Here is a 22,875-nt window from a genome sequence, read left to right on the forward strand (position 1 = left end):
TTTAAATTGCTCCCAATCCTCAGGTCCGTATTGCTGGCCAATTTCTGTGTTTATTCCTATGTCTAATTTCCTATGATTTTGCCACCTTTTCCATTTGAGTTTTACACAAGGCAGGAGGGAGCAGTTGCTGCAGTTCACCCATGCACTCTTTGAATGTTAGCCATTCCCTTTCCAGCATCATTCCTTTCAGCAACTTTCTCCAAGCTATCATAACCAACTACCATCATAGTTTCATTGGTTTAGATTCAGGACCATTGTCTCAGAATCAGCTACACCACTCTATACCTTGATGAGGATTTGCATAATATTACGGTGACTGACACATAAATCTCACTCCAGAATTTAATGGCCAAATAAAGTTTGCAAATTGAGTATCAAGTTATTAGTCTTTCCAAGAGAAATGGATGTACCTACTAGAGAAGGTGCAAAACTTGACCTACTCTTGGGAAATAAGGCAGGGCAGGTGACTGAGGTGTCAGTGGGGGAGCACTTTGGGGCCAGCGACCATAATTCTATTCGTTTTAAAAGAGTGATGGAAAAGGATAGACCAGATCTAAAAGTTGAAGTTCTAAATTGGAGAAAGGCCAAGTTTGATGGTATTAGGCGAGAACATTCAAAAGCTGATTGAAGGCAGATGTTCGCAGTTAAAGGGACGCCTGGAAAATGGGAAGCCTTCAGAAATGAGATAACAAGAATCCAGAGAAAGTATATTCCTGTTAGGGTGAAAGGGAAGGCTGGTAGATATAGGGAATGTTGGATGACTAAAGAAATTGAGGGTTTGGTTAAGAAAAAGAAGGAAGCATATGTCAGGTATAGACAGGATAGATCGAGTGAATCCTTAGAAGAGTATGAAGAAAGTAGGAATATACTTAAGAGGGAAATCAGGAGGGCAAAAAGGGGACATGAGCTAGCTTTGGCAAATAGAATTAAGGAGAATCCAAAATGTTTTTACAAATATATTAAGGACAAAAGGGTAACTAGGGAGAGAATAGGGCCCCTCAAAGATCAGCAAGGCGGCCTTCGTGTGGAGCCACAGAAAATGGGGGAGATACTAAATGAATATTTTGCATCAGTATTTACTGTGGAAAAGAATATGGAAGATTATAGACTGTAGGGAAATAGATGGTGACATCTTGCAAAATGTCCAGATTACAGAGGAGGAAGTGCTGGATGCCTTGAAATGGTTAAAGGTAGATAAATCCCCAGGACCTGATCAGGTGTACCCGAGAACTCTGTAGGAAGTAAAGAAGTGATTGCTGGGCCTCTTGCTGAGATATTTGTATCATCGATAGTCACAGGTGAGGTGCCGGAGGACTGGAGGTTGGCAAACATGGTGCCACTGTTTAAGAAGTGCAGTAAAGACAAGCCAGGGAATTATAGACCAGTGAGCCTGACCTCAGTGGTGGGCAAGTTGTTGGAGGGAATCCTGAGGGACAGGATGTACATGTATTTGGAAAGGCAAGGACTGATTAGGGATAGTCAACATGGCTTTGTGCGTGGGAAATCATGTCTCACAAACTTGATTGAGTTTTCTGAAGAAGTAACAAAGAGGATTAATGAGGGCCGAGCAGTAGATGTGATCTATATGGACTTCAGTAAGGCATTCGACAAGGTTCCCCATGGGAGACATATTAGCAAGGTTAGATCTCATGGAACAAAGGGAGAACTAGCCATCTGGATACAGAACTGGCTCAAAGGTAGAAGACAGAGGGTGGTGGTGGAGGGTTGTTTTTCAGACTGGAGCCCTGTGACCAGTGGAGTGCCACAAGAATCGGTGCTGGGTCCTCTACGTTTTGTCATTTACATAAATGATTTGGATGCGAGCATAAGGGGTACAGTTAGTAAGTTTGCAGATGACACCAAAATTGGAGATGTAGTGGACAGCGAAGAGGGTTACCTCAGATTACAACAGGATCTGGACCAGATGGGCCAATGGGCTGAGAAGTAGCAGATGGAATTTAATTCAGATAAATGCGAGGTGCTGCATTTTGGGAAAGCAAATTTTAGCAGGACTTATACACTTAATGGTAATGTCCTAGGGAGTGTTGCTGAACAAAGAGACCTTGGAGTGCAGGTTCATAGTGCCTTGAAAGTGGAGTCAGAGGTAGATAGGATAGTGAAGGAGGTGTTTGGTATGCTTTCCTTTATTGGTCAGAGTATTGAGTACAGGAGTTGGGAGGTCATGTTGCAGCTGTACAGGACATTGGTTAGGCTACTTTTGGAATATTGCATGCAATTCTAGTCTCCTTCCTATCGGAAAGATGTTGTGAAACTTGAAAGAGTTCAGAAAAGATTTACAAGGATGTTGCCAGGGTTGGAGGATTTGAGCTATAGGGAGAGGTTGAACAGGCTGGTGCTGTTTTCCCTGGAGCGTCGGAGGCTGAGGGGTGACCATATAGAGGTGTACAAAATTATGAGGGGCATGGATAGGATAAATAGACAGTTTTTTCCCTGGGGTCGGGGAGTCCAGAACTAGAGGGCATAGGTTTAAGGTGAGAGGGGAAAGATATAAAAGAGACCTAAGGGGCAACTTTTCACGCAGAGGATGGTACGTGTATGGAATGAGCTGCTAGGCGATGTGGTGGAGGCTGGTACAATTGCAACATTTAAGAGGTATTTGGATGTGTATATGAATAGGAAGAGTTTGGAGGGATATGGGCCGAGTGCTGGCAGGTGTGACGAGATTGGGTTGGGATATCTGGTCGACATGGACAGGTTGGACCAAAGAGCCTGTTTCCATGCTGTACATCTCTATGACTCTATGACTCTAAGTGCAGAATCCTGATCAGCCACGTAATGGAAAGGAACCTGGGCTCTGCACCATTGCCAGTCATAAGTTGAGAGTATAACATGAATGTGGCCATAGCAACTTGGACTCCTTGAGGGGTCAGTTTAAGTATTAGGAAGACCAAAGCAATTGTCTTCCCAATAGTTCATGGAAGGAAATTGCTCTTCAGTCATTCTCTTCAGTCTCTACTGCAAACTATGTTCCTTAGCCAGCAACTCCAACATCAACTCTCTGCCTGGAAATTAGGGTGAAACAGATTGTTCACAACATTGACATCATTTCTGACTCAGAAATGAGCTTAAATACATTCAATCCTGTCATTCAGACCATTGGGTTGTGGGCACCTCCTCGGTTGGCTCTCCTTTCAAGACTGGGAAATTCTCTAGATGCTGTCTCCCAAACTGGTCTTACCATCATGGGTCCTCATTCACCAGCACCCCTCCCAACCCACAGACCTCCCAGTCCCTTTATTAGATATTAAGTTTATCGGGTGATATGGGTTACAGCATTCAGTCTTGTGGGACTGTTTGTAGCACCAGCGGTGCCCGTGTCTCCCAGTTGTGTTACTGGGACTAAAGACCTACCGAGGCAGAATTTCCACTAAAGTGAGGGTCAGAAGTTCCATCTCCAAGTCAATTAAAATTCCTGAGTTGAATAACTGAAGGGCAGCTGATACCCAGAATGCATATGACAATACACATGGAGAGATACATTTCCCACCTGACTGTTTGGTTGGCAAAACATGAAACCCAACCACATGTTAAATTCTAAGTGGTCGAACAAGAGTTTTCTATATTTGCAACATGATCTGTATCCCTTTATATTCTGGTCCTTAAGATGCAAAAGCCAACATTCCATTAGTGTTTCTTGATTGTTCCCTGCAATTGTTATTGGCAGTTTAATGACGTAGGATGTGTAGACCTGCCTGGTTTCCTACATTCTACCCTCCATTAATCTGAGCTCATTCATATTCTTCTACTACACCACCCATCACCCCTGAGATAACAGACCCCCCAAGTAATGTCGCAATTTTAACATATCCATCCTGTTTTCAAAACACTCCATGCCAATTTTGGTAGGAATAATAGTAAAAAGGACTATGATTTGAGGGTGTTTCCACTGGCAGGTGAAACTCGGACAAGAGGGCATAGCCTCAAGATTAGGGAGAGCAGATTTAGGACTGAATTGAGAGGGCACGTCTTCACCCAGAGGGTTGTGAATCTGTAAAATTCTCTGCCCAATGAAGTAGTTGAGGCTTCCTGAGTAATGTTTTTAAAGCTAAGACTGATAATTTTTTGAACAGTAAAGGAATTAAGAGTTATGGTGAGAGAGCGGGTAAGTGGAGCTGAGGCCATGAAAAGATCAGCCATGATTTTATTGAATGGTGGAGCAAGCTCAAAAGGTCAGACAGCCTACTCCTGCTCCTAGTTCTTAAGTTCTTATGCCTCACCTCCTATTGCTGCGGCCTCACAATCCTCTGAGATATCTAACTCAGACTTCTAGAACATCTTTGATCTTATTTCCTTCATTGGTAGCCATATCTTCAGCTGGAACTGGTGTGGCACTAAACTTGTGAGATTCACAAAGCCCTATGCTCAAGAATTCTCCCTTTAAATATTTCTGTCTTTCTATCTTCCTTTCCTCCTTAGGGAAGTCCTTAAAACCTCTGACCTAATGTCACCTTAGTTTGCTCGGTCAAATTTTTTTTACAACTTTTCTGTGAAGCAGTGTGTAATACCTTATTATGTTAAAGGTATTACATAATGGAACTTGTTGGTTTGTGAAGGGATTTATTTTGCATTCCTTACTGAGTTATTAGTCATGTCTAATATTACTGACTCCTCTCTACTGTCTACTGAAATTGATCAATACTATAATGATTAAATGTGGCAGACTAAAACAGATTGATTAATATTTCACTGTTATTTCACAGCACGTAAGCCAGTGGCTTACTGAGCCAAGAAAATGGAGGTTTATATCAATAATCTTGACTGAGCTATGACTTTCCAAAAGGTGTGGAAAGAGGCCATCTGGCCCATTGACTATGCATCAACCCTCCAAAGAGCATCGCACCATACATTTACTATGGCTAACCCATCTTGTCTAAACATACCTGGTCACTGCAGAGTAAGCACGGCCAATCCACCTATTTGAACTGTGGGAGGAAACCAGAGCACCTGACAGAAAACCATGTACACACAACTGAGAATGTGCAAACTCCACACAGAGAGTCACCCAAGGCTAGAATCGAACCTGGTTCCCTGATGTTGTAAGGCAGCACTGCTGACCACTGAGCCACCTTACTATCCATTTCATTTCTTATTTATTTACTCATTTTCAGGATCTGTGCATAACTGGCTAAACCAGCATTTATTACCTATGTCTAACTTCCCTCAAGAAGGTGACAATGAGCAGTCTTCCTGAATGGCTGTAGTTTATGTGGCATATGTAAATCCAAATGCCTATTAAGATGGGAGTTCCAGGAATATAACTCAAATATGAATTAACAGTAGCATATATGTTTGAGTCAAACTTGTGTGCATCTTGAAGGAAACTTCCATGCAGCTGCTGCCTTTACTTTTCTAGGTGGTACAGGTAATGATTTTGGGAAATTCTGTCTAAAAAGTGTTGGTGGTTTACTACAATGCATTTTGAGAATGGTACACACTGAAGGAATTTAAGGTGGTGAAGAGAATGATGATCAAGCAGGCTTCTTTGTCAACCTTCTTGAGCATTCTTGGAATTGGGCTCATGCAGACAAGCATTCCATTATACTCAGGATATGTCATGTAGGTGGGTTTGGGGAAGGTTTCAGAGAGACTTTCACCACAAAATTCCCAGCTTGTGACTTCCTCATGTAGCTTCGCTAATTATTTGTTTATCCATTTAAGTTTTTGGTCATTAATAATATCTATGATATTGAGGATTGAGAATTCGTGATGGCAATGCCATTGAATGACTCAGTAAGATTATTTTGAATGTCCCTTAATGGAGAAGGTCATGCTTGGTTCTTGCACAGAACAAATTTTAATTGCCATTTAGCAGCTCAAGCCTGGATACTGCTCAAGTTTTGCTGCTAGCAGGCAATGGCTGCTTCAATTTCTGAGGATTTACAAATTGACTTGGAGACTGTGTAATCATTACCGAACATTCCCCATTTCCAACCTCGGGAGAAAGATCATTTATAAAGCTGCTGGGAATGGTTGGGCCAAAGACACCATCTTGAATAACACCTTGAGTGAAGTTCTGCAGTTGAAATGATTGGCCTCCAATAATCACAACCACCTTCACTCGTTTATTAAAGCGAGCTTATACCAGTAATCTGAGACAACTGTCAATTGAGTTTTTTTTATAATCTAGGACCACATTATAATTTTAAAGTTCTTGACTAATGGAAATGAATGACCACAATCCTCACAACTGTAGCTTTCCCAGAATCATTGAGCTCAAAACATATGCAGAATTTGACAGTTTTATAAAATTATCTAAATCAAAAAGGGTGATCCATAAGTAGAGATTAAATTATCAAAACTAAAGTTGGAATAGAAAGGGGCTGAATCAAATTACAGTTAAGATACTAAATAAGTTAACTATGCAGCCGTGGGAAATACATTAAATGTGGACGACAGACAAGAGATTTTCAGATATACTGAGCTCATACGCCCAACTCTTAAATGGCAAAGGTTCAGCACAGATGATTCTATCCATAACTGGTAAACACTCATCTCTCAAATGCTATTGCCTTTACTGAGGGAACTAAGTTAAATGCTAGTTTAATAATTGATGGCTACCCTAGATAAAATATATTACTGAAACAATAATTGAAATTTAAAACTGGATTCTATAAATAAGCATGTATTTCCTCTCTTTTGCCTGGCACCTATTTGTGATCGACAATTCCCACCTGATATGCAATTGCATGTTTTGATTTTTAATATATTTAGATATATTTCAGAATTTATATTTTCTCACATAACATTCTATAATGCTAACTTGAGAAACCAACTTTGTATTCTCTGGTCAGGGAGTTCATTACTGAGGACCAGCCCAGACCCTAAAAGTATTCAGGATATTATATTCTGGTTTAAACTTGTTAAAAATGTTCTCTGGAGAATGCCAAAATACTTGGCTGGTTCCTTTTAATTTGGGAAAGATTCATTTTAGATGCATTTAGAGTGCTAACAATCTATCTTTCTCAAGCTAAGGTTGGAAAGAATTGAGGTACTCCTGATCTGGGATGGTCTTAAAAGGGAGCTAGGAATTATAACTCACCACATTAATGCTCTCAGTTAATCTCATCTCTTCAACGGAACTCAAACGTTATTCCAGGAGAGGATCTGGGTGAAACCTTATACCATATTTTGTACAAAAATAAACTGATGGAGTGGTCTTTGTTTGGAGAGTTGTCCTTTTTTTTGTGGACTGAACATGAATGGACAATATTCCACATGGTTGGGTAGATGTTAATGTTGTAACAATACTGGGACAGCTTGGCTAGCTGCTCTGATATTTATGGAACTCAGATGTTCAGCACCACAACCAGAATATTGTACAAGTCTTTAGCCTTTGCAGTCTACAGTGCTTTCAGCCATTTCTTGATGTCATGTGGAGTGGATTGGATTGGCGGATGACTGGTATCTATGATATTGGGGGATTCAGAAAGAGGCCAAGATAGATCATCCACTCAGCATCTCTTTCTGAAGGTGGTTCCAATGCTTCAGTCTTGTCTTTTGCACTGTAATGCAATGGCCTCTGCCATAACTGGGAACAAGGATGTCATGGAGCCATCTCTTCTGATTAGTTATCCATTTGTAACTGGATGTGGCAGGACAGCAGAAATTTGATCTGAAATTGGAAAAAGAGTAAAGCACAATTTACACCTGACATGATCAGCATTTATTTCAATGCACTTGACAAGCTTTAATTGGGAGTTCACCCATTTGCAGCTAGGAAATAACATTGGCTGGAGGATTTCAAAGGAAGAATATGGTTTACAATGAAAGTCATTCTTTCAATGAATGTCTAAGAACACAGAATTTGCAGGATTGCAGAGGGCCACAGATTTATGGATGAGGCAAAAAAAGACTGTAAAAAACTAAGGTTTACCAAAATAGTCACTGTCTTTTCATTCTAATCTCTGCAAATTCTAAAGGAAAATTATCCAATGTTAATGGAGGAGATTTCCAGGACAAGCAACATCAGGAGAAAATTAATGATCAGGTGAGTCTAAATGAACCATAAAAACAACAAGATATCGGAGTAGAATTAGGCTATTTGGCCCATTGCGTCCCTTGTGCGCTGTGGTAGTGTCCCTACTTCAGAGGCTGGAGGCTCAGGTTCAAGTCTCTTCTGCTCGAGCAGTGTACCATAGCATCTCTGAGCAGACCGATTAGGAAAATATCTTTGTGCCAACAATGGAGAGGGGATCTTGTGGTATGATGGTCATGTCCCTACCTCAAGTCCTCAAGTCACACCTGACCCAGAAGTCCAGAATATCTCTGAACAAAACGACTGGAAAATATACGAGCCAAGAATGACATCTGCTAGTGTTGGCAACTTGCAATGTCTATCCACTCACACTCTGAGTATATTAATAGCTCATTATTCACATTAATGAGATTACACAATATCCATCCACTGGCCATCCACTGCCAGCTATAACATAAGCTTCCTGTGGTGGCTGAGGTATCCACCTAAAGAATGTTAAACAGCCTGACCCCATCCAAATAGCTTGTGTCAGCTAAGGTAGGAGCACTGGCATATGAAGAACTACAGCACAAAACCAAGCATGCCAGAAATCTGGAAAAGGATAAAACTCATAATTGGAAGCTGCAATTAATCCCTGATCCATCCTTGTTGAAGTGCAAACTGTTTTAATACTATTTTCATATGCTTACCATATGTTTTAACTAAAGTAAGGAATGGCACAATCATATCATCACACTTTCATCGTAATATTGAAAGGTGTCTTATTTTATTCCTGTGTTAATGTTCCTTTAGCTGCACTGTAGTCCCTGTTGTTTATGTGTACTAGCTATATTTCAAAACTGTCTAAAAGTCATTTTTTGGTACACCATGCTCTCTAATATGTTTTGATTTTGTGACTGGCTTCCACTCAATTTCCTCAGTAATTAAATTGTTCAGAGTGCTTTAAGAGAAAAAAAAAAGTCAGTCATTTCAGTTAAAGTTGCTGTCAGTGTGAAAATGAACTCACAACTTGAATAGTTTATCAATTCTGTAAACTAAAAGGACCTGCCAGCCAGGTGATAAATCTTTCTGAACCCCCACAGGTTGCACTGACATAATGGGCATTAGTGGAGTATCCACTGCAATCCACTAGTGAGATAGATCAGCTGTTTCTTTGGCATTATTTAATATATTCTAGTCAATCCTTCAATAACCACAGCTAAAACTAATTAACTGCTTATTTAACTCTTTATTATACACAGGAGCTCACCGCATACAAATAAGCAACTACATTTGTGCATAAATGACGGTGGCCAGTTGATTATTGCAAGCTAGTGAGTGTTCTGAATGAGTTTAACAATGGAAGTTCTTTCTTTTCCTCCTTCTACATTTCCTACTCTCTGGAAGAGCTGGTCAACATTGAGCTACAGTTTCATGAATGACTTCAAGGAGCTGTTTCTCATGTCTGTGACCAAGTCACTGAACCTGAATCAGCATTCGTGCAGAGGAACTTTTGAGCATGTGCACAGATAACAATCATGTTTTCCCTCCAATCCAAGAATATTAATCTCCACCATAGCTCCAACTGAGATCTGCTACCTTAGCCAAAACCAGGACTTGCACCAGGGACCTTCCCAGTGTTATACTGCAGCTCCACACCAGTTGGTACATTTAGTCACTGAATAGCTTGAAGTACAGAATTTATAAAAAAATCTTGTACATGTTTCAACAATGCCTCTTAGTTAATTTAAACAAGCACTAGTTCAAATATCAGACAGTCCATTATCAATTAGCAATTTTCTCACGTATCTAGAGATGACTAACTGCCAACTTTTGAAAATAAAAAACGGATAATCATTAAATTGTGTCAGATTAGTCTTGCCTCTCACCTCAATAAGTTAGGAGCTCTTATGAGTATTGAGTCTGGAACCATTTATAAATGACAGTGAAAAGCACTCAGTACTGCAAGTGTATAGCTGCAGAGGGACAGTCACAGTTATGAACTGATGCTCACATTTTATTCATACACAAGCAAGGAAATCATTGGTATTACCTCATGGCAATTCACTTTCCAGGAGAAGAATGTCAATGCATGAATTAGCATTCTTTTCCTTGCTGTGATGTGGTTCGCAATAAACACCCCAAAGTAAAGTTACTTCTTGATTTCCATTCAAGTAAAAAGTGAGCATTCTTCCATTTCTTTAGTAAAAGAAGAATTCACCTTTCACATGCCTTATCTTCAACTTCAAAAATGTATTGATTCCCTGCTTTTATTACCTAGCACTGTTTAGTCACACAAAAGTATGCTGTTTGAGTCCACGGTGCTTTCTGTAAGAACAATTTATTTAGAGCTTGCTGTACGTACACATGGGCCTGGATTTTCCATTGGCCAGTCAGTCAGTATTTCTGTGTAGATGGGAATTCTATGTGGGGACCCTGCAGAATCCCCACTGCAGCAGACACTGAAGGAACTTCTCAGGAAAGTGAAGATCCTGCTGTGTAATTCCTTCATGCCTGGAACCCTCCAAACGTTTCCATTTAAATTGAAGAAATTAACTGAATAATTAATTATTCAGGAAAAGTTAGACTACTAAATAACTACCCTAATTCTTGAGCAACTACTGAACTGACTCCACACTTAACTCATAGACCCTCAACTACATCTCCACCATGCAGCTTAGAACTCAAGAACCTGACATGACATTCCCCTCTCTACCTCCCCACTGACATTTCTGTCTCACTGTGGACCAAACACCCACTTCCCCTGCTCTAGACACATCCTCCCTTACTGCATCTCCCTTCCTCACTGTGAAGCCGCCAACCTCTGCCCTACACACACACACAGACACACACACACACACACACACACACACACACACACACACACACACACACACACACACACACCTTGATGTGGATCTGTCCCATCACTCCCCTTTCTCCATTACCATCACCACCCATACTATTGTTCCCCACCTGAGGTTATCAACACCTCTTTTGCTGCTCTGGACCTGACTTACTCCCTACCTACTTGGCAAACATCTGGCATCCTACTCACCTGGCACCCTACCTCCTGCCTACTCTATCTTTACTTATTGGGCACACTATTGCCACAGCACCCTAATGTCACACTAACCTTAGGATCTTACCATTGGACAATAGCTTTCAAAGTAGCTGATTCTGCACCTTTAAATTTCAGAATACATCAGCTTCCCACGTCTGAAACTGAGACTTCCATAAGGTACTTGATAAGATGCTACATCAAAGATAATTACAGAAAATAAAAGCTCATGGTATTGTGGATAGCATATTGTCATGGAAAGAAGATTAGCTAGCTAACAAGAAATAGGGAGTAGACATAAATAGGCCTTTCCCTGGTGTAACAAAAAGTGGGGGCTTTAATTCTTTTAAATAAATGGTTTCAATGAAGAGAGAGAAGGTATTCCAGCTAAATTTGCTGATGAGACAAAAATTGGGAGGAAAGTGAATTGTGAAAGGGATATAATGAAGTTACAAAGGGAAAATAATGAGTGAACTAAGCTTTGGCAAATCAAGTATAACATGGGAATATGTGAAATTGTTCATTTTGGCAGGAAAAAAAACATGTTACCTGTAGTGATTGTAATGAGGTCAGCCAGCTGGATCTCATAGAATATGCCCTCCCTGATTGGGGCTGTTAATCTGATCCAATCAGGGAGCCCTGGCTGACAGATAAAAAGGATGAGTGCATGGGGTGGACTGAGAGCCGGAAGGTGGATAGGGGCGGGCTGCCTTAGAGTGGTCGGAAGGTGGGAGGGACAGGGGCTTGCTGGGTCTGTATTGTCTGCACATTTGTATGTAACAGTATTGTCTAATGTACAAATGTCATTGTCACTGTCTTGTCATAAGTGGAACTGGGATTTGAGGTTTGTCCTCATCTCCCTGTAAAATGGTTGGACGGTCGGGTTTGGGGCCTAGCTTTGCTGCTGCTCTCCCTTGTAAAATTGCTGTCTCTTGTGTACAGCATTAAATGTTTTTTGTAAACTGTTTTGTAATTTGTTTAATAAAATTATATTTCAGAGGAAAACAAAAGGATGAGTGTCGGCGATATTGCCACTTTGGTGCCTGATTCTATTTGAGGCGGAACTATAGTCAAGGACTGTTCATGTGTAAATAAAGGAATGACTAGGTGATGGCATATCAACCTCCATGGAGTTATTTCATTACCTAAATTCTACAAGATTGCAGGTCTCTGAGATGCAAAAGGAGGTGTATAAATCACAAAACAATAGTGTAAAAATAAAGTAATTATGAGAAAAGTTAAGAGAATGTTATTGATTATTCCTAGGGAAATCAAATGCAAAAGCAGGAAGATTATGTTTCTGGAATATACCTGGAATAGGCATATTGTCTTCTGAGGAAAGGTTGGACATATTAGGCTCAGTGCGGCAAGGTGGCACAGTGATTTGCACTGCTGCCTCATAGCACCAAAGACCCGGATTCAATTCCCACCTCAGGCAACTGTCTGTGTGGAGTTTGCACATTCTCCCGTGTCTGCGTGGGTTTCCTCTGGGTGCTCTGGTTTCTTCCCACAGTCCAAAAATGTGCAGGTTAGGTGAATTGGCCATGCTAAATTGCTTGTAGTGTTAGGTGAAGGGGTTAATGTAGGGGAATGGGTCTGGATGGGTTGTTCTTTGGAGGGTCGGTGTGGACTTGTTGGTCCGAAGGGCCTGTTTCCACACTATAAGTAATCTAAATCAATCCTTTGTGGGCGGCACAGTGGTTAGCATTGCTGCCTCACAGTGCCAGAGACCCGGGTTCAATTCCCGCCTCAGGTGACTGTGTGGAGTTTGCACATTCTCCCCGTGTCTGCGTGGGTTTCCTCTGGGTGCTCCGGTTTCCTCCCACAGTCCAAAAATGTGCAGGTTAGGTGAATTGGCTATGCTAAATTGCCCGTAGTGTTAGGTGAAGGGGTAACTGTAGGGGAATGGGTCTGGGTGGGTTGCGCTTCGGCGGGATGGTGTGAACTTGTTGGGCCGAAGGGCCTGATTCCACACTGTAAGTAATCTAATCTAATCATATCTGCTGAAAAGTTGAAGAGGAAGCGGGCAACTTAATTGAAGCATACAAAATACTGATAAGGATATGAAAAGATTCCTCTTCTGGGAGATTCTAGAACAATGTTTAAAAATCATCCATTTAAATCTGAGACAAAGCAAAATAAGTTTCTCACAGAGGGTTTAGAATCCTTGGAACTCTCCTGCAAAAGGTGTAGAAGTAGAGACTTCACATATTTTTAAGGCAGAAGTAGACAGATTATTGATAAGCAATAAAGAAAGGTTATGGGGGTAAAACAAAATATGAAGTAATCAGATCAGCCATGCTCTTGTTGAAAGGCAGGGCCATCTTCAAAGTCCAAATGGCCTACTCTTCCTCTTAATTTGTGCTTATTTGTTCGAGAACAGGTGAAATAAACTGGTAATCTGCAAATCTGACCACACTCATTTGCTTGACTGCTACGCCAATATTCAAATCCTATGGATCAAGTAGATTTGAGTGATTTTATAAGAACATCAATAAACACTGGCCTCACTGTTCGAAGAACCAAGGACAGAAACACGTGGTGTCACCAACTCCACCAGCAAAGACAGTATCCTCAAACTACTAGACATGTGCCTCACAATCCATTTCATCTTCAATGATAACACCTACAAACAAATAAACGGGATGCCTATCGGATCAGCAATATCAGGACTTTTAGCAGAAGCAGTTACACAATGGTTAGAATGAACAGCCTTTCCTACTTAGAAGAAGCCTTTGAATTTCATTTTACTTACTGAGGGGTGACCTTATAGAGGTTTATAAAATCACGGATAGTGTAAATAGACAAAGTTTATCCCCTTGGGTGGTGGAGTCCATAACCAGAAGGCATAGCTATAAGGTGAGACAGAAAAGATTTAAAAGATACCGAAGGAGTAATTTTTACATGCAGAGTGTGGTGCGTGTATGAAACGAGCTGCCAAAGGTGGTGGTGGAGGCTGGTACAATTACAACATTTAAAAGGCTTCTGGATGGGTACGTGAAGAAGAAGGGTTTAGAGGGATAAGGGCCAAATGCTGGCAAATGGGACTAGATCAGTTTAGGATATCTGGTCTGCACGAACATGTTGGACTGAAAGGTCTATTTCCGTGCCGTACAACTCTATCTCTACGACTCTAATTGTGCTCTTGTACAACACATTGTAATTTCCAAATGTCTTTGGTGAAGAATCTCAAGTTGAAGAGCTCTTGGTATTACTAATCTCTCATTGAAGACAAACAAATCATCCATGACAAAGAAGTGCTTGTGTAATTTTATATGGACTGTTTTTTACTCGATGTTGGCGAGCCTTCCAAATAATAGTTCTGACTTTGAAGTCACTCTTCATCATGTGCCTGGGCCTCTCTGATATCCTGCACTTCCTTTCAATAACTGCAAAGTGCTTCGTAAGTTCTGAAATATAGGCTGAAAACTCCTCAATGAAGGGCAAAACCCCATCATTTGTTCCAATCATTGGTATCCTTGAGAGGGCGTTGGTTGTTGTTTGGTATTTCCCCTGGACATACTCAATAAATGATTCATATCTGTGTTCCAATATGGGGCAAATCCTCCTGCTTAATTTAAACCAGCAACACAGAAAAGATTCAACTCAAGCAGTAATCTGTGAAAATTCGAGAGGCCAAGAACTATTTAAAGTAAAATTTAACTTTATTTCTTTAAGTATAGCAGAGAATAATTAACTAACAACTATTTACAACTCTTTCCTCTAACCTATTATTTATTTTTCCTTTTATAATACTGGTCCGATAAAACCCCCGATTAAGGTTTACTGAAAAATTCAAATTTCAAAAACCAGCCAGCGGTCAAAACTTCTCTGCACAGTTACTTTCCAGGTCTGTGTTGATATTTTTCTCTGTTTAAACTCCTTCTTTAAACCGCTCAGAGAGTTCTGACTAGCAGCCTACATCTGTTGGTCTTTCGGCAGTTCTCTCGCAACTGTTCAATTTTCCCCGGTCTTATACCCCCAAAGATTATGTCATTGGCTTTTAATATTGTCAATATTCTCAATTCAAACTGATTGTGTCATTGGCTTTTAATATTGTCAATATTCTAAATTCAAACTTGATTTGAGTTTTTTTGGGGCTATAATTTAAATCAATTGGCCTCATTCAAAATTGTTTCAGTCTTCAGGTAACAAGCCATCCTAGCTGCTGGACCACATGTTTTACATTATATCTTGTTCCAAACACTTGGTGCTGTCAGGTAGTTCTGCTAGCTTTTAACTCTCTTAAAGATACAGTACATCCACATCTTCATAACACCTGACTAGACTCAATCTGAACCACTGAATCCTGGATTGCATTTTAATAATATCGTTCATGCCCAGAAGACGACCCGTGATTTATGGTCAGGTTCAATTTTGAAAGGTAATCCTATCACATAATCTGAAATATTTTCACATTCCCGCTGTACTGTTGAAACATCTTTCTAAAACATGGCATATCGCTATCTATTTCTGTGAGCTATCATGGTAGACTGATATTGGTCTACAGTTCCATCTTTTTATATCCAAAAGTCCCAAAAATATAAATGATGTAACTGTCATTACTGTAATCAGTAAATGTTGACCATAATCAGGTAACATTTCTGAAGAGATCAGGAACTATTTGATTTCTTTCAAAAGCATTTTGAATGGTTGTTGATCCAGGACCTTTCTTGAATCTTCCTTACAAGTTGTCTCAAGGCTTGTTAAATTCCATAAAGTATGGTAGAAATGAGCTCACTTGATTGAGCATAACAAGGAACAGCTGAGATTCTGTGACATTTCCTCAAGGCAGAAATTCTCTTATAATTTTCATTTTTTGTGGATCAACTGTGATTCAATTAGCTAGAGTGATGTGCCTGCCCAAAAAGTCTATCTTAGATTTTGCAAACTGGAGCTTCCCATTAAATATTAGACGTGCATTCTGTAGGACTGCATCACTGTTCTTACTCATTGATCACGTTACTCCTTTGTGAATTCATGTTTCAGTATGTCAACCATGTGGCATACTATACATTACTTTCATCTGAAATCTCAGATATTATCAGGACTCTGGGAAGCATGAAGAATCAGAGGGACCTTCATGTACATATTCACCAGTTCCTTTGCAGGACAGCTAGATTAAGTGGTTAAGAAGCCATATAGGATATTTGCCTTAATTATCCGAGGCATAACGATAAAAGAGCAAGGAGATTATACTGGAACTGTATAAAATGTTGGATAGGCCACAGCTAAATTATTGTGTGCAGTTCTGGAATCCACATTACAGGAGGGATATGATTGCACTGGAGAGGAAGCGGAGGAAATTGATCAGGATGTTACTTGGGCTGGAGAATTTTAGTTATGAAGAGCAATTTGATAGACTGGGATTGTTTTCCTTGGAGTACAGAAGACTGAAGGAGTACACAATTCAGATGTATAAAATCGAGAGGCATAGATAGGGTAGACAGGAACAAACTTGTCCTCTTGATGAAGGGATCAGTGAGCATAGATTAAAGGTGAGGAGCAGGAGGTTAAGAGGGGATGTGTGGAAAAATGTTTTCATCCAGATTGTGGTGGGAATCTGGAACTCATTGATTGTAAAGGTGATGAAAGCAGAAATCCTCATAACATTTAAGTAGTATTTAGATGTGCACTTGCAATTCCAGGGCATACAAAACAATGGGCCAAGTGTGGGAAAATGGGTTCAGAATAGTTAGGTGCTTGTTTTTGACCAGAGCAGACTCAATGGGCTAAAGGGCCTTATTCTCTTCTGAAGGCCTCGAGGACTATGATTGTGTTGTTCCCTGAAAAAATATCTGGAGCAGAACACAATTCCAAAAGGTAATCTGCTAAAACAACACCATTCAAAAGGTAATAAATGTTGTAAACATTCTGGAATCTTCATCTAACTGTAATTGCCAAAACCCATTCTTAGCATCCAGTTTGGCAAATAGAGTGTTCTTAACTACTTTTACTGGACATTCATCCACTGAGGACATTAGGTAGATCTTGTATTCTACTGCTTGTTTAACTGATTGAAATCCACACAGATTCCTCCAGAACCATTTTAAATTTGAGTCTGTAACCATTCCTAAACACCATCTTCTTGTCATGTTAACTGTTGAAGTAACTCATTGTTGTAGCAAGTGTTCCATTTCTTCTTTAACTTTTTCCAAGAGTGAATGAGGCACTTTTTCATATGGTAATGTAACATTCAGGCTTTAAGTTTGTCAGTCCTGAGAACAATTTTAAAAAGTTATTTCAAAATGAATATGTTTGCTCAGAATTAGCAGTCTCAACCACTTTATAGATCAATCTCAGCTTTAAGTATACTCTCCTTTTTAGTCGACAATATACTTGATTCTAAATGACACTGAGATTCTGAGATTTTCTTTCTTTTATATCTGACCTTCTCCATGACCCCACCTTTTACTTTTAATAAAATTCCTTCTGGATCCTTCAATTCCATTAATGCTGGTTACAATTTAATTTGCTTTAGCCATTTAATTTAATCTAATAATACTGAAACTCCTGCTTCGCTATCTAGTTTAAATCCTGTGGAGTGCCTATTTACTCCTCGTTTGACACTTCAGTATTTGTTCTTTTTATCATTAATTTCTCCCAAAAAGTGTTCTTTTGTTTGTGCGGTTTTACAACCTCTTAATGTGGCATTGGCTTAAGGACTTTCCCCTTTAACTGAATGTGATCTTATCTTGGAATGATGGGCTGCTTTAAAAAATTTTGCCACACTTGTGACCCTTTGTCCCCCTGCTGGACAACCTTCACATTTCTGTGTTGAGATCCTGCCACACTTTAAGATGATGGTTGGCAGATTTTCTTTGTCCATTTAGCAGGCTGAGGCTTTTGCATGTTTTCTCCTTTTGCAGCCTATGAATTTAATGGGCTTGCTTGATTTTTTTTTCCCCATAGCCTATCTGTGGCCGCTCAAATGAACAACCAGTTCTGGTTCAAGAATTCAGTTTGCCTAATGACACATATTACATATTAAAGTGCTAATCCTTCCCTGGCTTACACTAAGAATGATCAGGTCTTGTCTGCCACTCTGTCTTGAATCTGGTCACAAATCAATTCTGCTTTCAGCCATTCCATAAGCACACTTCTCTGCTAGCCAATAAAGATTTTTAACAAACAAATCTATGCTTTCCCCTGGCTCTTGCTTCCTTCATAAAAACTTTGCCCATTCAATAATTAAATTTCAGTGAACACTGAATTGTGTGTCAAATGTCTGCAGTGGCTTTTTGTACAATGCTGTATTATATTGATGCTGCACCCTGCTAGTATGTTATCAATTTTGATAAAGCAATACACTGACATGGTTCTTTTTGGCCTTTCTCGTGTAATCCTGGTGTAGTTCCATACCTGGTGAATCATTTCTTCCAATTCTCTTATTACTGGGCTTGATGTGGTCCCTCAGTGGCCTGGAATGTTTCTATGAAGGGTAGGTTGGCTTCCATGCCTCTCCTGAACTCTGGAGCTTCTACAACAACCACTACTCTGACCTTTGCTCCTGGCTGCAGATCAATACTCCCAATTGAATCAGTCGCTGGGTCAGTTTTCCAGCTTTCTGCTGCTCCAACAGTGTTCCTAACATCTTAGTGGGTCTCAACAAAATATTTTTGGCCCTTCTTCATTCAATCATTAACTTTGCTGCTTTAATTTTAAAATGTGCCATCATGTTTTGTTGTGCTTGGAATCTAGCACTGTTTTATCTCCCACAAGTATATTACTTTCTGTAAGAACTCTTTATTTACAGCTCGATCTCTATACACATTTAATCTTCCCAGGAGTTTAAAGCTTCTATTCCCTTCCAAGTCTCCCTACTCAGTCATGTGACTGTGACATTACTATATCGTTATGGTGTACGTTTCCATTAGTCTACATTAGTCTACGTATCCCACTGTGTCAGTATAAAATTACATTTGTGAAAAAGAAATCCACTCACTTTTGTATTAAATTGCGAATTTTAAAGAGAATCAGACCTAACCAAGCTGTGTGGCTGAAATCTGTAATATTTCTCAGGTTGAGCCATTCTAGTGATGGATATTTTTCAAATGATAGTTGTTCATATCTAAATGGACTTAAGAGGCAACAATTGTTGCTAAGTGCACGAGTATTGAGAAAATCCGAATATAGATAGTCGCCTCTAACATACCATAACTAAATGAAAAATAGTAAATGGTTTGAGTGTTGTACAGAGAAGCACTACAATACAGAAAATGTTTTCTCAGGAAGAATGATTTCATTTCCATCAAGCCTTATCGATCTTTTCTTGTCCCCTATATCAAATGTGTCAGTGCTTGTAAGGTTTTCGTGTGAAAAAAAATTCCTTAATGTTGATTAATCTTGACAGAGTTCATCTTGCACAGCTCTATTCAATACCAAATTAATACCATTTTCCCTGATTCGAATTAAACTTTTTATTATTCTAAAACTGTAACAAAGAATGGGAATGAACTTCCTGGCACTCTTGCACAATAACAGGTTTCTTTTTCTTCAAATTTCAGCAAAGAATAAGTCGTATAAGCACAAGGGACAGGTTCATTTTCATGTTTGGAGTACCTTATCTTAGCCTTATTATTAAACTAATAGAATCTTGCCTCTAAACACAGTTAAAAGACCACAGTTAAATATTTCCCCATAGCACAAAAAATATGTTTCAGCACTTCTTTAACAGTTCGAATCCTTTACAAATAAAATTGAGAAATTTCTGCACTGAGACTTCACAATAATCTCCTAATATTAATTAAACGCACTGACTTGAACCAATAGTCTGAAAATATTTAACCTCCCAGGAGTAATTCTTGTTTGCAATGTCCTTACTTGCAGCATACACCAAAAGAACTGAAGCAGCAAGTAATTACCCTAAGTAAAATTAAAAAGTTTCATATGTCAACATACTCGATACTGCAAGGTGTTAGGGCCTGACAACATCCTGACTGCGGTATTGAAGTCCTGTACTCTAGATCTGACCGTGCCCATGTAGCATACAGCTGACATCTACCACAATTTGAAAAATCGCCTCGGTGTTTCCAGACCAAACAAAACAGGATGAAACCAATCCAGCTAATTACTACTCCGTATTCATCACCAGAAAAATGATGATAGACTATGTCATCAAGTATGCACACAATAATACCCTGCATAGTGATGCTCTGTTGCTGCAAGGACCACACAGCTCCAGATGGCATTATAGCCTAGGTCCAAACATGTACAAAAGAACTAACGTCAGACTGATGTGAAAGTGATTGCTTTTGACATCGAGGTATAATTTGGCCAAGTATCAAGAAGCCCTGTGTCAATGAGAATCAGGGAGAAAGCTCTAGGTAGACTGGGAGTTCATAATGACATGACCATCACTGAATTCCCCACCATCAACCTCTTTGGAGAGAAACTTGACTGGACAAATCACAAATTTTATCTACAAAAAGAGGTAAGAGGCTTAGAATTTTGTGGAAAGTAACTCACCTCTGGACTTTCCAAAGCCTGTCCACCAAATACAAGGCACAACCAGGATTGTGATGGAACATTCTATATCTACATGTTTGGATGCAGTTCCAACAACATGCAAGTACCTCAAGTACCATTCAAACAATGCCATGTGCTTGACTGGCAGCCATATCCACCATCTAAAACGTCACTCCCTCCATCACTGACACACAGTAGCATCAGCGTGTGCTATCTATAAATGCAATGCAGCAATTCATCAAGACTCCTTCAAGAGCATTAATCAAACCTTCAACTTCTACCACTGGAAAGGGGCAGAACTTTCACAGGAACAGCACTATTTGAAAGTCACTCTCAGAACCACACATTATTTTGAGTTGGGACTAAAGAACTGTTCCTTCTCTGTCTCAGGATTAAAACCCGGAAATACCCTTCCCAATTGTACAGTGGATGTACTGCCACCATGTGAACTGCAGTGATTAAAGCAAGTTGCTCCCCAATGACTTTTCAAGGGGATTAGTCATGAGCAACAAATGCTGACCTTTTCAGCAATGCTCACATCCCTTGAATGAAGTAAAAAATTAACTTAATCCTTAGTTTTTTAGTATTGCTTTAGAAACTGGGCAGTGAATTCTAGAGGCCATGAGCAGCATAAACTAATGAATTTCACCAACTACATAGATTAAGATCAGCATATAAATATTTAGATAAATCTAACAGTAAAGAATGAAGAACAATACAGCACAGGAACAGGACCTTTGGCTCACCAAGCCTCCAACACATTTTACTCTTCCATGTTAGAAGTGTCTTCACTTACAGGATCCGTGTTTCCTTCTTATTCATGTTTTCATCCAGGTGCTTCTTGAATGCTGCTACTGTGTCTGCTTCCACCACCTCCTCTGGCAGCATGTTTCAGACACTCCTCATCCTTTGTGTGAAAAACTTGCCTCGCACATCTCTTCTCTGCACCTTAAACCGTGGCCCCTAGTAATTGACCCCTCCATCCTGGGAAAAAGCCTCATACTTTCCACTCTATGCATGTCATTCACAATCTTATAAATCTCTATTAGATCTCCCCTCAACCTCCTTTGTTCCAGTGAAAACAAACCCAGTCTAGCCAGCTAAAATCCCTCATACCTGGTAAACCTTTTCTATACCCTCTCCAAAGCTTCCTGTCATTCTGGTAGTGTGGAGACCTGAACTGTACACCATGTTCCAAGTGTGGCCTAACTAAAGTTCTATGACCTTCAGCACAACTTGCCTATCATTATACTCCAAACCCCTTCCAATGAAGGCAAGAAATAAACCTTTTTTTACTACTGCTCCTGCCCTCAATGATTTGTGGACACCCATATCCCTCTGCACATCAATACTCTTAAGGATTCTGCCATTCATAATATAATTTCCGCCTAAACTTGACCTTCCAAAATATATCATCTCACATTAATATAAATTTACCAACTTCACTCTCTATACAGATTCCATAACCAGTAAAGCTTACTAGCAACACAATGTAACTCTGCACCTCATGTAGCAATCATTCCACAGACCTGACAGACTCTACAGAATTCACAGGCTCTTGTTTCTAGCAGTACAAAGGGTTGATTATTTAAGATCAATCAACTGCATTGATGAAGTATTTCACAATCTAGGATAATCTATTTATGGATCTGATAGGACAGAAACAATAATCAATACCTTCCTGGTGTTGATTGTAGAAACACATGATATTCATGTGGATTTGTGAGGGACAGGTTGGCATTGACTGATCCAATTGATTTTTTTGAGAAGGTCATGGTTACGGGAGGGCCTATGGATGCTATTTTGGACTTTCAGAAAGTGTTTAATAAGATTTCATGCAGATTAACTACAGGGACAATTACTTGGAATTGAAGATCGTCCAAGATCTTCAATTGAAGATGGGCTTAAATTTAGAAACCAGAATGCACTTTGATTGATGAGATGTGACAAATGATGCTCTGCAGGTATCTCTACTGAACAGCAGCTTGCCTTCATATATATTACCAACTTGCATGAAGGAATAGAGAAGTTGCAGTTAGAAGGTGTGATAGGTTGTTAAATGCATGTAGAAATTCACATGGAAATAGAATATAGATGAACAAGTGGGCAAAACTAAGGCACTGTGGACTTAAATGTAATAAATTGTGAGGTTGTCTACTCCAGACCTGAGAAAGACAAACTGATATATTGTAATGGCACAAGTCAAGGAACTGTGCAGGTACCAAAGGATTTAGATGTTCATGTTTACTTGACAATGAATCATAGTTATGAGTCACCCACAGAGATAGTGTGCTTTTCGTTACATGTTTTTTTTTAATGAGAGGACATACAGCCAAAGAAAAAACTCACTGAAGAAGTAAATTCTGAGCAA

General features: G+C 39.7%; 1 protein-coding gene across 3 annotated transcripts in view; it reads right to left on the reverse strand.

Annotated features, from left to right (window-relative positions):
* Positions 1–22,875, reverse strand: part of LOC140458097 (IQ motif and SEC7 domain-containing protein 3-like) — a 401,191-nt gene that overhangs the window by 38,858 nt on the left and 339,458 nt on the right. The window contains exon 13 of one of the 3 annotated variants that reach the window (XM_072552167.1): positions 7,079–7,633. The exons of the other annotated variants lie outside the window; for them this stretch is intronic. Coding sequence (XP_072408268.1) covers positions 7,590–7,633 — 44 coding nt within the window. The 3' untranslated portion in view covers positions 7,079–7,589. Of the gene's footprint in view, positions 1–7,078; positions 7,634–22,875 lie in introns of those variants that run through there. 3 annotated transcript variants of the gene reach the window in all.

Source organism: Chiloscyllium punctatum, chromosome 32, assembly GCF_047496795.1.
Source record: "Chiloscyllium punctatum isolate Juve2018m chromosome 32, sChiPun1.3, whole genome shotgun sequence".
Lineage (NCBI taxonomy): Eukaryota > Metazoa > Chordata > Chondrichthyes > Orectolobiformes > Hemiscylliidae > Chiloscyllium > Chiloscyllium punctatum.